The 14259-nt window shown below is 42.9% G+C and overlaps 1 protein-coding gene across 3 annotated transcripts; it reads right to left on the bottom strand.

Annotated features, from left to right (window-relative positions):
* Positions 1-49: 49 nt before the first annotated feature.
* Positions 50-13742, bottom strand: DUS1L (dihydrouridine synthase 1 like). 3 transcript variants are annotated; one of them, XM_084298355.1, is made up of 13 exons: positions 13382-13742; positions 10336-10444; positions 9630-9680; positions 7062-7174; positions 6221-6303; positions 5898-6031; positions 4850-4994; positions 4036-4132; positions 3571-3659; positions 3162-3328; positions 2556-2593; positions 1568-1643; positions 50-1286 (listed from the first exon to the last, which is right to left on the bottom strand). In XM_084298355.1, exons 1-13 carry the CDS (start codon positions 13616-13618, stop codon positions 1138-1140), a joined length of 1488 nt encoding a protein of 495 aa, XP_084154481.1. In that variant the 5' UTR covers positions 13619-13742; the 3' UTR covers positions 50-1137. The 3 variants fall into 3 exon arrangements, with proteins under 3 accessions (XP_084154481.1, XP_084154482.1, XP_084154483.1); XM_084298356.1 differs by having other exon boundaries at positions 5928-6031; XM_084298357.1 differs by lacking the exon at positions 1568-1643.
* Between the last annotated feature and the right edge of the window lie 517 nt (positions 13743-14259).

Here is a 14259-nt window from a genome sequence, read left to right as displayed (position 1 = left end):
CATATAGATATAGACATATATGCATAAGAGGGGCACAGTTGTTGAAAAGTTGTGTTTTTTGTTTTTGTTTTTTGTTTGCTTGTTTGTTTGTTTGTTTTTTTAAATCTTTAACAGCTGTTTTGGTATGGGTATAGGTATATAGTCTGTTTCCAGCAATGTACAATGCTTTATAGCCCCACAATGCTATGTGCTGGGTTTACAGCTCATTTCTTTTCAAACTCGGTGTAACTTCCCAAAGGAATGTCTGAGAGGCAGGTTAAGACTCTCCATAATTAGGAGTCTAGAAAGCACACTGAACATAGACAGCTGCGCTGACTGACTGCCTAGAGGACATGCAAAACACATGGAGAGGGGGAAAAAGATAAAAGTCAGGGTAGTAGGGTCTTTCATGTGTAGAACTACAGCAGGTTTTGAGGCACTTTTTCACAGTGTTTATCATATGGAAAAGAAACAGGATCATGTAATTATGCAGTGTGGGTAGGGACCAGTTCATCGATGTGGTTCTAATTTAGCAAATTATTTCAGCAACCCCTCTCTATTAAAATAGAGATTTTATTTTCCTCCTGGCCTTTAGCTCAGAGGAGAACATTAAGCTTTAGCATACTGTATAAAACCAGTAACTGTTAATCCACAGTGTGGTTATAGCAATGTATGACACCTTCACATTTTCGAAGTACCTCAGGTTCCTTTCTGTGGTGACGATATGGCCTTCTGAAACTCAAGACAGACATGACATTTTCCATTAGTGACAGAGTCATTAACGTGATTGTTTTTAACACTCCAGGAGGTTGTTCTAATATATGAAATTTATTCCCCACTATTAAAAATATGACAAACGATTAATAAACTTAGCTGAAAGCAGATGGTAATGGCAGCACATGGTTGCCTGCCCCACCAACCCAAATGCAGCATTTTCAGTCTTTGAAACACATGAGAAATTTAATTGCATCCTTTTTATTTCAAATGCAGGAAAATTCCCTGAGTAAGCAGAGTTTTAATTAAATAAATGTGTCCAGAACTTAAAATAAACCTGTGGAACAAGTTCACAGAGCTGACAGTGCTCTAGAGATGGCAGTTTCTTTGGCCCAGGGAAGCAAAGGCCTTTCAGAAGCTCTTTTATTATTCATTTCCAACGCTTCACGATGCGGTGTCATCAGCCTCCTTCAGTATAGCTGTCTCCCCAACATCCACATCTCTCTGACTGATCTCTGGGTTCTGAATTCCTGTTTGACTGCTCTGCCACAAAAGGGATTTTTCATACTTGGTCTTAAAAAGCAATCCGTGACCTGAAGAGGGAAGGATGAGTAGAAGAATGAAACAGAAGGGAAAAAAAAAAAGGAAACTGAAACGAACACACTGGAAAACAGAACAACTCTTTCCCTGTAGCTAGAAAAAATGGGTCCTAATGGTCTGGTCTGGAAAGAACAGATCCCCAGGTCTTGGAAGAAGAACTACCACACACACTAGGAAGAGCATACGCTTAATTGTACAACTATACTATATACAGAGATGAGACATTTGCTCAGTGATGTCTAAGGACAAACTTGATAGGAACAGCTGCACTTACCAGGACAGTCTGCTGTTTCTTTGAATGCTCTTTTCTTACAGCAGCCACGGCACATGTTAAACACACATTTATTGCCCTGGGTGAGGTGGTGGTGTAAAGAAGCTTGTATCAGTTTATTAGTGAGAATAAATTCATTATTTAACCATAATAAGCAACAACAATACAGCTCTGTACATTCAAACCTTTGGAAAACAGCTGGACTCATACACTAGCCAGTCACACCTCTGTCTAATGAAGATGACAGAGCTTATGTCACAGAGAGTGAGGAGGCTGGTGACATAGCTATTAGTGATAGCTTATGCAGAGAAACAAAAATAATAAAAAATAAATAAATCCACTGTCCACTTCTGCAACAGCACTAAGCTGTTGGGCAGCCCAAATTACATACCATAAGCAGGCAAATGTCATAAGCACTTTGGAACAAGAGTTATGATATTTGTTACGGTTGAGCTTGCTATATTTCTCTAGAAAAGTACTACGTGAAACAAGGTGCCTGACAGAGATGCTTGGTACCATCTGCAACTGTGCCTAAAATATGTAAATGTTACCACATCAATTACTTCCCTTTTTTTTCAGACTAAATACACTAAAGTATATACTAAAATATAAGGTATGACCCTTCTTCAGGGGAGGGCAGTAACTCAGCTGGATATTTTACAGCTTGCAGACTAGGTGTCTCGAATGCTTTGGCTTACACATGCTTAATAAGCTTTAAGTAATTTTTTTCCCCCCACCAATTAATTTTTTTTTTTAACCTTCTCTCTGGCCATTACATGACAGAGCTTAGAAACTTAGCAGCTAGGAAAAAAAAATACAGACCAATTCTAAAGACTTGAAGGGCAGCCTGCAACATTACAATGATGGAAAGGCAAAACAAAAATGAGTCCAAGCCCCATTTCAAACGATCATGGTGGAAGCACTAAGCTGTGTTAACTGGCCAGCTTCATGGAAGCTGGAAGTGCTTTAACAGACACTGGCACTGACTTACCTTAGGGTTCCCACATTGATCACATTTTGCGTATTTGGCTGCAAAAGACAGAGACCTGATTTTAGGAATAGTGTTTTCATATGGAAAGAGTAAATTCAAAAATTCAGGATCATACAAAGCTTGGTGCCTCTCTCTCCAACCAGAGGGGGACTCTTTGAGATAGAAATACAGCACTTCAAAGAATTGTGCAAAGAAGGTAAAAGATATTGACTTTCACAGTGTGTCTAAGCTATATACATAACAGCTATAAACATAAAAGTTTTAAATTTCAGGTCTAGTGCAAAAGAGGAGGAAAATTGCTTGAAATGCGTATGCAATTTCAATTTCAAATACTAGCAACTGATAAAATTTAATTTATAAAGCATTTGGAGCTTAAAAAGTTGCTTGTAGTGGACATCCACCTACTTCTTTGATGATTAGATATCTTTCCTAATGAACACAATTTGAATAAATGTTGCCTAGTACCAAAGTTTTCCTATAATGCCCCATCTTTAAAAAGAAGCTTCTACAACTACATAGACAAGAAGAAAATAGTAGCGACTTATGTTAAAGCTAATACCAGCAACTTCCCATGTATACATGTATATGCCAATAGATGGAACTTACGTTTTAAAGATGGATCAAAGCTTTTATTTGGATTTCTTAACTTCTTTTTTTGCTTATTCTTTGATAGAAGCTCAGAATTTCCATCTTCATCCTCTTCCAGAGCACGTTTCCCTCGCACACCTTTTTCAGTCCCCCTGGTTCCATTCTCCTTGCATCTCTCCTTTGGCCTGAAATGGTGTACATCATTATAAGTTGGCTGAAGGGAAGATGTTCCCTACAATGAGCAACATCCCCATAAACAAAACAATAATCAAGAAAATAAAGAAAAAGCCACAATAAGTATAACGAAGAGTTTTCATTTGTTTTCAAATGTATGTAAGTTCCTAGAACAGAACTGAAGGACTCTGCACTGACAGCATGAGCAAGAAACGCATATGTGTATCTGGTCATGTTAAAATAGATAACTCACCCTGGCCTGATGTATGGCTGACAGATCCAGTGGAAAAAAGGTAACCCTTCTTTTGGCTTTTCTCCTTCTTTCTGATTAGCTATTTCTTCCTGCAGCGTAGAGATAAAGTCAGTTTTCCTGTAGTTCTCAGGAAATATTCTAAATAATGCCTCAAACTCCAGGAAACCACAAAGAGTAATTTAAAATAACTGCTACTGACAGTTAAATGTAGTCAAAAAACCTCTAGTAAGACAGATGAAATGAAGATTTGTAACTCCTAAATCGGCTTTCTCCAATGTAAAGCTGTTTGGGCTTAAGGGGCTGGTACTGTAGTAAGCTACCCATATCACAGTTCGTAAGCCTCCAAGTTCCAATGAGGTGGCTAACAGACATCAACGGTATGGGAACATCAATGGGAACATACATGGTATGTTCCCACCAAATGCAGACAGAGTTGTTCTAGGAGATTAGGGCCCATCTTGGTACCTGGCATCGTAGCTTCAACTCCCTGTTGACATCTACAATTCCCTCTAGAGTCTTCACTTTTGCTAATTCTTCACGCAGCTGCTGGTAAACTTGAAGTCTGAGACAAATCCAAAACATCAAGTCATGTTTATTCATTATTGCTAGTCTAAGGAGATCATCTAAAAATGTCTTTTATAAAAAGCTTTTTACAGATTTTTCTCACTGCATTTGTCTGTGGTAGCAGCTTATCTTCTTTCTTGTGCACAGACACCTGCTACTCTTGCAGGTAAATAGTTGCAAGTTTGGGCACATAAACAAGGTACTCTAAGATAAACAAACATAAACATACCATGCATCAGCTACTCAGTAACTGCCATTGACCACGCTCTTACTCCACAATAAATGTGAGATAGCTTGCCTCACAATGAACGAGAAGTTAGTTAACTCATGTTTACCAAAGTGCATGTGTGCATATAGGCAATTACCACAGTAGCAGATGTGCTGCAAGCTCACACCTTCGCTTATCGCGTGGTAACTTGTTCATTTCCCAAGCCTCGTTTCCCTGTAGTGAAGGTTAAAGGCTTCAGACCACATTCTCTCCAGGTAGGTCCAGGAAAGAAAACCTTGCAACATACTAATTCAGGTCAGACAAATTCTTGTATAGAATCATAGAAACACAAGGTTGGAAAGGACCTACAAGATCATCTAGTCCAACTGTCCTCCTATCACCAATACTACCCACTAAGCTACTAAATTATATCTTGTATAGAAAAACCAGATGCTTGTTAAGCAGGAATACACCTGAAAACATGAAGTGCTTTCTGGAGATACTCACGTGTGATGCCAGAGCTTGAAGAGATGAGCCCTAACATAAGACAGTGGACAAGGGTACTTCTGCACTATCTCCAGATACTCCTCAGCCATCTCCCACACCAATGGGTTTCGGCCCTCAAACAAAGCTGGATTATGAAGATTACCTTCTAGGGAATGAAAAGAAACACTCAAACTTTCATTTCAGGATTGTAATGGACAACAAAATCTGGGCTCTGTAGTTAACCAGCTCTGTTGTGATTGTTCTGGCCAGTCACGGACACATCAGCCACAAAGAGGAACAAAGCGTTCATAAATTCTAGCCTGACTTCAGGATACTATATTTCACTGTATAATTCTTAATTGAGCACAATAGATGATACCTAATTAAAATATTAACCACAAAGGCATCTAACCTTTCCACAAAAACTTTCAATAAAAGAAAAATCAATGCTTTTCTTGGCCAGTGGTTAAATATTTAGACGATGGTATGTCCGTACTCTCATTTGTTTGGCTTAAGTTTGCCAATACAGCATCTCACTATGCCTTGCTCTAGGAGTTTGATAAACCTTTTGTTAATCTGTGTTTTCCTAAAAATAAGATTTGACAATGTCTCAGGCATCATGTTTCATTGCTTTAACTGTGCAAGTGACTGGAAGCTTTTTCTGATGTCTGTCCTATCTTCTTGTAGCAAGTAATACCACTTCTTTCTTATCCCAAACAAATACGAATCAGCTGCATCTTAATCAGTGGACACACTTACTGCATCAAGACCCATTCAAAAACTATTCCACCGATTAACCGATGCTCTGGAAATATTCCCAGACAGGCATCCTGTATGTCTTTGTCACGTAATTAGTCTCGAGCTATCCACTCAATGGTACTACAAGTTCAACACAACAATTCTTACTGTAAAGTGCTTCCTGGTCCTGGTAAGAGATACCCAGTGTAAGAGGATAGAGAAAGGCCACTCAGCTTTCAATCTAAGTTGTTCACCATGTCAGCCTGATGTAGGCTTTTAATAAATGTGTATGGGGCTGCTAAAGAGAGTAAGAAACAGTTTGTATCCTCACCTATTAACAGTAAAAGCTCATTTTCTTTACCTGCAGTCATGACACCATGCACTCCTGTCTTACGGATACATTCTTCCACATCACTGAGACACTGGATGTTTCCATTTGCAAACACAGGAATGCTCACGGCTTTTCTATACCAGTGAATAAAACAGATGCATAATATTGAGAATTAGGAAGGACTCTTTAGAGTCAATCCAGAAGTCCTACTCCTGTCACACAAATTCACGCTTCGGTGCCATTGCACTCACTGCTTAAAGAAAAAAAATCGCCCTTCATAGTGTGCTAGCAGAAATACATTAAGATTGGTACTGCTCACTAACCTGACAGCTTGAATGTGCTCCCAGGATGCCACGCCAGCAAGTGGTCCCTTCTGTTCTTTAGTACGGCCATGGACAGTCAGCAGCTAGAACACAAAGCTCCATTTACTTTTTAAGTGTATGAACCACTGGAACAAATCCACTGACAAAAGATTTCCTTTAACCCCATGCATTTCATGGATGCTACTGAATTCCCAGTGCTATTTAAAAAGTGCAGGGCTGTTGGTATCATGGAAAGGTACCAATGAAGTCCTGGGCTTCATTCATCTTGCTGCTCCATGGCACGATAAGGTCTTATCTTGGGAGAACCTATGGATTTCCTATTGCATTGGCTCCTGTTTGTGATACATTGATCTGGCATTGCCCTCAGCAGAAGGCCTAAACACTGGCAGTACTGTCTCTAACTACAGACTGCCTCTGAAATTAAATCCCAGAAGGTTTGCTTATTTCTTAACTGGTGGTGGCAACCTTTGGTACTAGTGGTTTTTTATTTATATATATATATATATATACACACACACACACATATATATCCCTGTGTATTTCATACATTCACACTGCTTCCTGCAGTTCTTTGGTAGACTGAGGTGCTCACCCACGGTGAAAGATGTCACATGGTGAAGTGATTACAATAGAGACGGAACTCATGACCTGTTCCGTATCACACTACTGAACTGCTTGCTGCCTATGACTGCTAATATATACAATCACATTGTACCTCATTTTCCTTGTCTGTAAAACAATGTAGCCTACTCATCTCCACAGTACATCAAAATCTGGTCACAAGATGCTTTATACAGAGACGTGTCCAATGCAAAAGTACAGGGAGCAGCTGCCTCCTTACCTGGCAGCCAGCTTTCTCCAGCATCTGCGCATACTTCACTGTCTTGTCAATTTCTGGGAAAACACGGATTTTGCATGTGATGGGAACAGAGAGCTTCTCGTTAGCCAGCAAAACTGGGAAAGATTGAAAAGACAGGTAAGTGGGCTGCACAATGCTATGAAGAGTGCCTATTCTCAAGATCAGATACTGGGTGTGGTATGGAAAAAGCTTGAAAAGTTAATGCTATGCAATTCTCACAGCTTAAACGATGAGCAATGTCCTCTGCAATCCTTATTGTAGAGGTTCATCAACTGATAGTAAACGATGCACAAAACCTGCATTCTAATAAGGAGGCATTAAATGCTCAGCATTTAATAGATCTAACTCTTCCACCAAATTTAACCTTCACTCTCAAAGACCTCCCCCCTCAAATCTTAACCACTGATACAGGTCTACTACTGTCACAGCGTGTTGCGTCCCTCCTTCTCTGCCAACAACATTAACACTTGCCTAGATTTCCTACTAGAGATCCTTTGCTTCTATATAAATTATCATCCAAATAATTATGAGTAGAGCCTTGTCCATGACAACCAGCAGCTCATTGACTGTTCATGCTGGGGGCACCAGTACATGCTAGGGCCACACAGCTGGAATGCAACTTTGCAGAAAAGGACCTAGGAGTCCTGGTGGACACCAAGTTGAACATGAGTCAGCAGTGTGCCCTTGCCACTAAGAAGGTTAACAGTATTCTTGGATGCAGTAGGCAAAGTATCACCAGCAGCTCGAAGGAGGTGATTCTTCCACTCTACTCATCGTTGGTGGGGCTGCAACTGAAGTGCTGTGTCCAGTTCACCTCCCCTCCCTCCCCCCCCAGTACAACAGAGACATGGACATACTGGAAAGAGTCCAATGTAGGGCCACTTGGACTGTAAAGGGACTGGAGCATCACTCCTATGAAGAAAAGATGAGAGAGGGGGGACTGTTTAGTCTAGAAAAGGGAAGGTTTGGGAGGATCTCATCAATGTCTATAAATACTTTAAGGGAGCCTGCAATGAAGACAAAGTCAGGCTCTTGTCAGTGGTGCCCAGTGCCAGGAAAAGAGGTATTGGGTACAAACTGGAACACAAGAGGTTCCATCCAAAAATCAGGAAGCACTTTGCTGTGTAGGTGACAGAGCACTGGAACAAGCTGCCCAAAGAGGTTGTGGAGTCTCCTTCTTTGGAGAACTTTAAAAGCCATCTGGAATCAGTCCTGTGCAACCTGCCCTAGGTGTCCCTGTATGCACAGGAGGAGTTGGACCAGATGACCTCCAGAGGTCCCTTCCAACCTCAACCATTCTTTGACTGAGGTAGGTTGTGATCCCAGTCAAATAGGAAACAAATGGGTCAGGGTAAAATCTACAACATCATGTTAAACTTCCATAGTCTTTACACAGGGCATGGAATTGGAATGCTACCAAAAAGAGGGCTAATGAAAACAGCCAAAAGAAAATGCTGACCAGTGGCATGCCTGAAATTCTATTTTCTTCCAGAGCTTAGATGTATAATGCATGAAGGCACCAGTTTTCTTCTCATTGAAATCCTAGAAGTTCTAGCGATCACTACTTCCTACCACGCTTTTGAAGGAGCAAGTGAGGTGTATACACGTCCAAGCAGAAAACGGTACTGTGTGGAGAAGGAGGAAGAGGCAGAAGCTTTGCCCAGCTCTTACAGAATAGCCTAATAAGACAACTCTTACAAACCAAATGCCCTGTGTTCTCTTCGCACCTTGAGGCTGTTCTGATTTACATCTTTCACTCCAAAAAGAAGCACCCTAACAACCGCATTACGTGGCAGGCAAAAAAGCATTGTCTATCTTTCTAGGTTCCCAGCAGTGTCTTTTTTCTGTACATCATTCAAGATTCCCTGGACTACAGGGAACACAACAGAAGTAAGAGTCTATAATGTCACAGTTCAGATACTTGCTTTGTGGGGGGAAGTTGGGGGAAGACATTCTTTGCTCTATACAATGATCAAAAGCTTTCTTAAAAAGAAAGCAGTTCCAAATGTATTTATTTACATATAGATATATGTATATATATACACACACAATATTGTTCACAACCACTACCAATATCCCAAGAACACCCTACACAAGTTTGAAGAAGAGAGGCATAATTTGTTAAGACGTGGACGGAAAAAGTACACTGAGCTGATGACAAAAGGGCAACTGTAAAGTCAGAAAGAAAAACTCTCCCTGGTACTTGAGAACTTCAAAGTGAAAAAGTAAGGTGCTGAGTATTCTCCTGTTTCTAGAGGTGAAGAGCCACTAAGCCATCACTAGACTGGGACTTAAATCACTCCCTTTCACCTAATGTGAAAGGTACCAAAGTCTTTTAGCAGACCTAGTTTGTAGTGGGATATCATAAAGTACCACGAGGGTGCCATTGGAATACAAATACAGTAATAAAATAAATAACCCCCCCAACCTTCCTCAAATAAACCTGCTGCACCCCTTATCCCCACAAAAATTAAGCCTCCTCTTACTGATGAATTCATCCCATTCCCTCTCAAATTAAGCCTCTGAAGTGAGGCCTTTCTAAAGACTTACTCATTCTCTGGAGAAGATCCCATTCCTCTTGCAGAAATGCTCCATAGTGACCTATAATAAAATAGCATATGACAGACTTGCGTGGAACAGTAAGGTTCTGAAGTATACAGCTTTCAGAAACATTCACACACAAAGATACAGATACTGATGCCTCACTGGCAGAAACAGATTTGTTCTGTCCTTCCCAAACTGGAGGAGTTGGATTGTTCTGTTTCCCATACTGTCCTAGATTTACTACACTGGTTCTGGCTTTTGAAATACAGCTACCTTTGCAATACTCTTAAGGGTTCAGCAGGTTTTATCCTCTTATATGCTAACGTGAATAAACTCTGTGCATGTATCAAGGAAACAGGAGACACTAAGTGACAGCTTAGTAGTATTTTAAATGTTTTTTTTTTTTAATTTAGGCTCTTTGATTGAAATCAGAAAAAAAAAAATCAAGCTCTTGCTAAAAATGAAATTTTTGAAGAATATTCTAGATGTAAGAGCGATCACTCAAGAGAAGTAGGAATTATTAGTATACCTAATTTTGCTTTAGGTACTACAAATCTGTACCTATTAAAGTGGATGCAATTAAGTCTGATTTCAACAGTACTGCAGTCACCCACACCAAGGCTTAATTTGATCTTTTTGATGTCTCACTGCCAAAGTACACATTTAAAACACGCAATTTCTCTGTTTATCCAGGGCTCAGATTTGCACATACCTCTCTTTGCAATCATCTGGGGACAACCCAAATTTAGGTCTATGGCATCACAATAATCCTGAGCCAACAGTGCTGCTTGGACAAACACTTCAGGGTCATTGGCACAGAACTGAGAAAGACAAAAACAAGTGGAAAAATCAGGCAATAGCTTTTTTTCAAGTACTGATAACATTATGATATACTTACAAAGCAACCAGTTGCTACAGAAAATGGGCATAATATACACAGTTCATAACAACTGTAATTTCTCAAAAAGATCTGTGACACCAGCTAAAGAGTCTCAAATTTCAAATGACAAAATGAGAAAGATAAGCATCAAGAGGCAAAGAAATATTTGCAGAGTATTTTACATGTGGCACCCATCAATAAGAGGAAACAACTCTTCAAATTCCCCGTACAACAAACAGCTGAAGCATTTGAATACATAAAAAGTAATGCAGAAGAAATGAGTTACCAATGGTGTCTGTCTCAGGGTCTTGAGACAATCAAACTTTGTAGATACTAATAAATACCATTGCCTCTAAACTGAATTGATCTGTGCAGAATGTGAAATAGAGACATTGGGCTGTTAATCAAATGCTTGGTCACAAAAATAATTAACTTTAAGCTTAAAACATTGAGAAAACATTGATGTGTTACAATTACCTTAATTTGAAGCGGTTTTGTTGAAGAGGATAGAGGCAGACCATTCCTCACAAGTATGCTTTTAAACAGATTTTCTAAAATGTTTTATTAACAAAAAATAATCCACCGTATCTTTAAATTTAAATAATATGGATTTAAACTGAAACAAATATATAAAAAAGCATTACTTAAACCCCGTAACACTTTACAAATCACAGCTGACACTGACCAAAGCCAGGAAAGTCATTTGCCTTCTCTGAAATGACAGAAAACCTCCAACCAAGCCACATTAATGTGTATTTTTACATGGAAAATAAATGCTCCAGGGAACAATGGGCTCATATATATCTCTGCCTGATCTACTTCCCAGTGCCTGTGACAAAACCCAAGCCTGTCCAGAAGTATAAGAAACAATAGTCAGGTAACAGAAAAGAGTACTGAATAAAGAAGCTCTGTGATGGCAGATAACCAAGGTACCCTGTAGAAAAGAGGGTGTGAAGAACAAAGTAGATGAAAGCTTTACTTTCTGAATCAGAAAGAGGGATTAAGTTTGCTGTCTCCTTTCAGTGCATTCTGATGGAATCATAGAATATCCTGAGTTGGAAATACCCCACTAGGATTATCTGTCAAACTTCTGGCTCTGCACAGGACACCTATAAATCAAACTGTATGTCTGAAAGTGTTGTCAAAATGCTTCTTGCACTCTGACAGGCTTGGTGCTGTGAATTCTTCCCTGGGGAGCCTGGTTGAGTGCCCAATCACCTTTTCCTAACATCCAGCCTGAACCTCTCCTGTCGCAGTTCCATGCCATTCCCTGAGGTCTTGTCACTGTCACCAGAGAGAAGAGCTGTCCGTCCATTCCCCTTGTGAGGAGGCTGTAGGCTGCCATGAGGCCTTCCATCAGTCGCCTCTTTTCTAAGCTGAACAATCCAACTGAATTCAGCTGCTCCTCAGCTATCTTCACGTCTAGACTCTACACCATCTCTGTCACTTCCCTTTGGACACTTCAGGTCCTCCTTATAATTGTTGTTGCCCAAAACCACACGCAGTACTCAAGGTGAGGGCACACCAGCATAGAGCAAAGTGGGATGGTCACTCCCTTTGGCTAGCAATGTCATGCCCGATGCACTCTGGCAGCTGCCAGGGCACGCTGCTGGCTCATAGTCATAATCACACCATTCCTCTGCTCACACTGACTGTCTTTCCCTGCATTATTCTCCAGCTCTACAGGCCCCTCCCTCATTGGGATAGAGTGGTAAGAAGTACCCAGACCTCACACAGCACTAGTAAGACAAGCTTAAAGGGGTGTACTTTTTCTTGCATTTGCTCTTCTGTCTCTGTCGTGGTTTAACCCGACCGGCAGCTAAACACCACGCAGCCGTTCGCTCACCCTTCCCCCTCCCTCTCTGGGACGGGGGAGAGAAATGGAAAGTGAAGCCCGTGAGTTGAGATAAAGACAGTTTAATAAGACAGGAAAAAAAAAATAACAAAAATAATAATAACAATAATAATAATGATGATACAATGGGGATAATACGAAAGTAATAATAGTATGTACAAACAAGTGATGCACAATGCAATTGCTCACCACCCGCTGACCGATGCCCAGCCTAACCCCGAGCAGTCCGGCCCCCTCCCCCCCGGCTAGCCACCCCTATATATTGTTTAGCATGACGTCAGATGGTATGGAATACCCCTTTGGCTAGTTTGGGTCACCTGTCCTGGGTCTGTCCCCTCCCAGCTCTTACTGCACCCCCCAGCCTGCCCGTTGGCAGGACAGAGCAAAGGCTGAGATGTCCTTGGCTTAGTATAAGCACTGCTCTGCAACAATTAAAGCATCGGGGTGTTATCAGCACTCTTCTCATTCTAAGCCAAAACACAGCATTCCACCAGCTACTAGGAAGAAAATTAATTCTGTGCTAACTGAAACCAGGACAGTCTCTTACTATAGCTAAGCACTGAGATTGTGGTTTCAGAGACACGTTCAAAAAACTGTGATTCTCCTAGAGTGGTACAAGATCTGGAACAAGCCTTGACTCCAGAAAAGACCAACTGCGGTCTATCTCCAAAGACAAGGTGCAGAGAACTAACACCGTTTTAGAAGTTTAGTGCTTCAGGTCTGTCATACTCTACTTCTCTGTCATACTCTACAACCACTTTGAAATCTGTGTAAAATCGACTAGTTTGTCCTCGTGAAGGTTTGGAGAATGTATGAATGTACGAACACAAGAGTGTGGATGACAAGGGCAAGGGCACATTTGGCAGCGTTGAGTTACTTCTGCACTGTTGCCAAGAGCACACTGCAAGGCGAACCCCCGGGAAGCTCTGCCCGGCAGTCCCCGCCGCTGCCGGCGGCGCTAGGGCTGGCCCGGTAGGCGCTGCCGACTCGGGAGCGAACCGAGCGGTCGGTCCCGGCGCTCACCTGCACGATGAGCGGGCGGTCCTCAGGACAGGCCTCGCCGTAGAGGTTCTCGCGGCGGTAGTTGGCGTCCCTGAGGAAGACCTGGGCATGCAGCATCGGCGTGTAGCAGAGCTGGGCACCGTGGCGGCGGCTCAACAGCCTCCAGGCCAGCTCGCTCTGGTCCACCATGGGCGCCACCACGTAGTGGGCGCTCCGCAGCGTCTCCCGCCAGAAAGCCTCCCCGCGCAGCTTCGGCATCTCCCGCCCGCGCGGCGCTGCGGCAGCTGCCGCCTCGCGCCGCTGTACCGGGGCTCGCAACCGCCACCTGAGGCCTGGAGGCGGGCGCGAACGCCGAGCCCTGGCAGGGCACAGAGGCGGCCGGACGGTGCAACCGCCATCTCCCTCCGGCCGGCTCAGCAGTGCAGCTGCGCACCGTCCCCTCCGGAAACCTCAGCGTTACCGGCAGGGGCCGCGCGCGGAGGAGTCCTCACGGTGAGGTCCTCGCCCCCGGGAAGCAGCGTGGGGCTCGTGCTCCCTGTGTCTACGGTCGCGGAGGGCGGTACTGGCCGGGACGTTACAGGACAGTTCCGCTCCGTGGCCCTGCGTAGCCGCGCGCCGCCCCAGCCTGTGGGGCAGCCGCCGTGACGGCGGGCACGGGCGGCCTCACCGCCGGCGCCCGGGAGCGGTGCCACTGCTAGTGGGGCTCTCCCGCGGCCCGCTGTGATCCACCACGAAAAGCCCCGTCCGCCGGTCGTGCCTCCCGTGGCGCGACCTGTGCAGCAGTACGTGCCCGGAGCCGTTCTGCACCCCGTGGTAGCGGGCAGCACACCCATCTTGCCCCAGTGCAGTGCCCAAGTCCTGAGAAATATCTTTGGTCTTGCACTTCCTCCTCTGTCCCC

The sequence above is a fragment of the Netta rufina genome (assembly GCF_964035555.1).
Source record: "Netta rufina genome assembly, chromosome: 19".
Classification (NCBI taxonomy): domain Eukaryota; kingdom Metazoa; phylum Chordata; class Aves; order Anseriformes; family Anatidae; genus Netta; species Netta rufina.
Note: the sequence above shows the minus strand (reverse complement) of the source record. Positions and strands in the feature narration are given on the sequence as shown.

Coding starts and splice junctions, on each gene's coding strand:
- DUS1L (XM_084298355.1), bottom strand. CDS start 13,618: ATGCCGAAGCTGCGCGGGGAGGCTTTCTGGCGGGAGACGCTGCGGAGC. Junction 6,304..7,061: donor TGGAGAAAGCTGGCTGCCAG/GTAAGGAGGCAG, acceptor TTTGTGTTCTAG/CTGCTGACTGTCCATGGCCG. Junction 6,032..6,220: donor GAGCACATTCAAGCTGTCAG/GTTAGTGAGCAG, acceptor TCACTGGTATAG/AAAAGCCGTGAGCATTCCTG.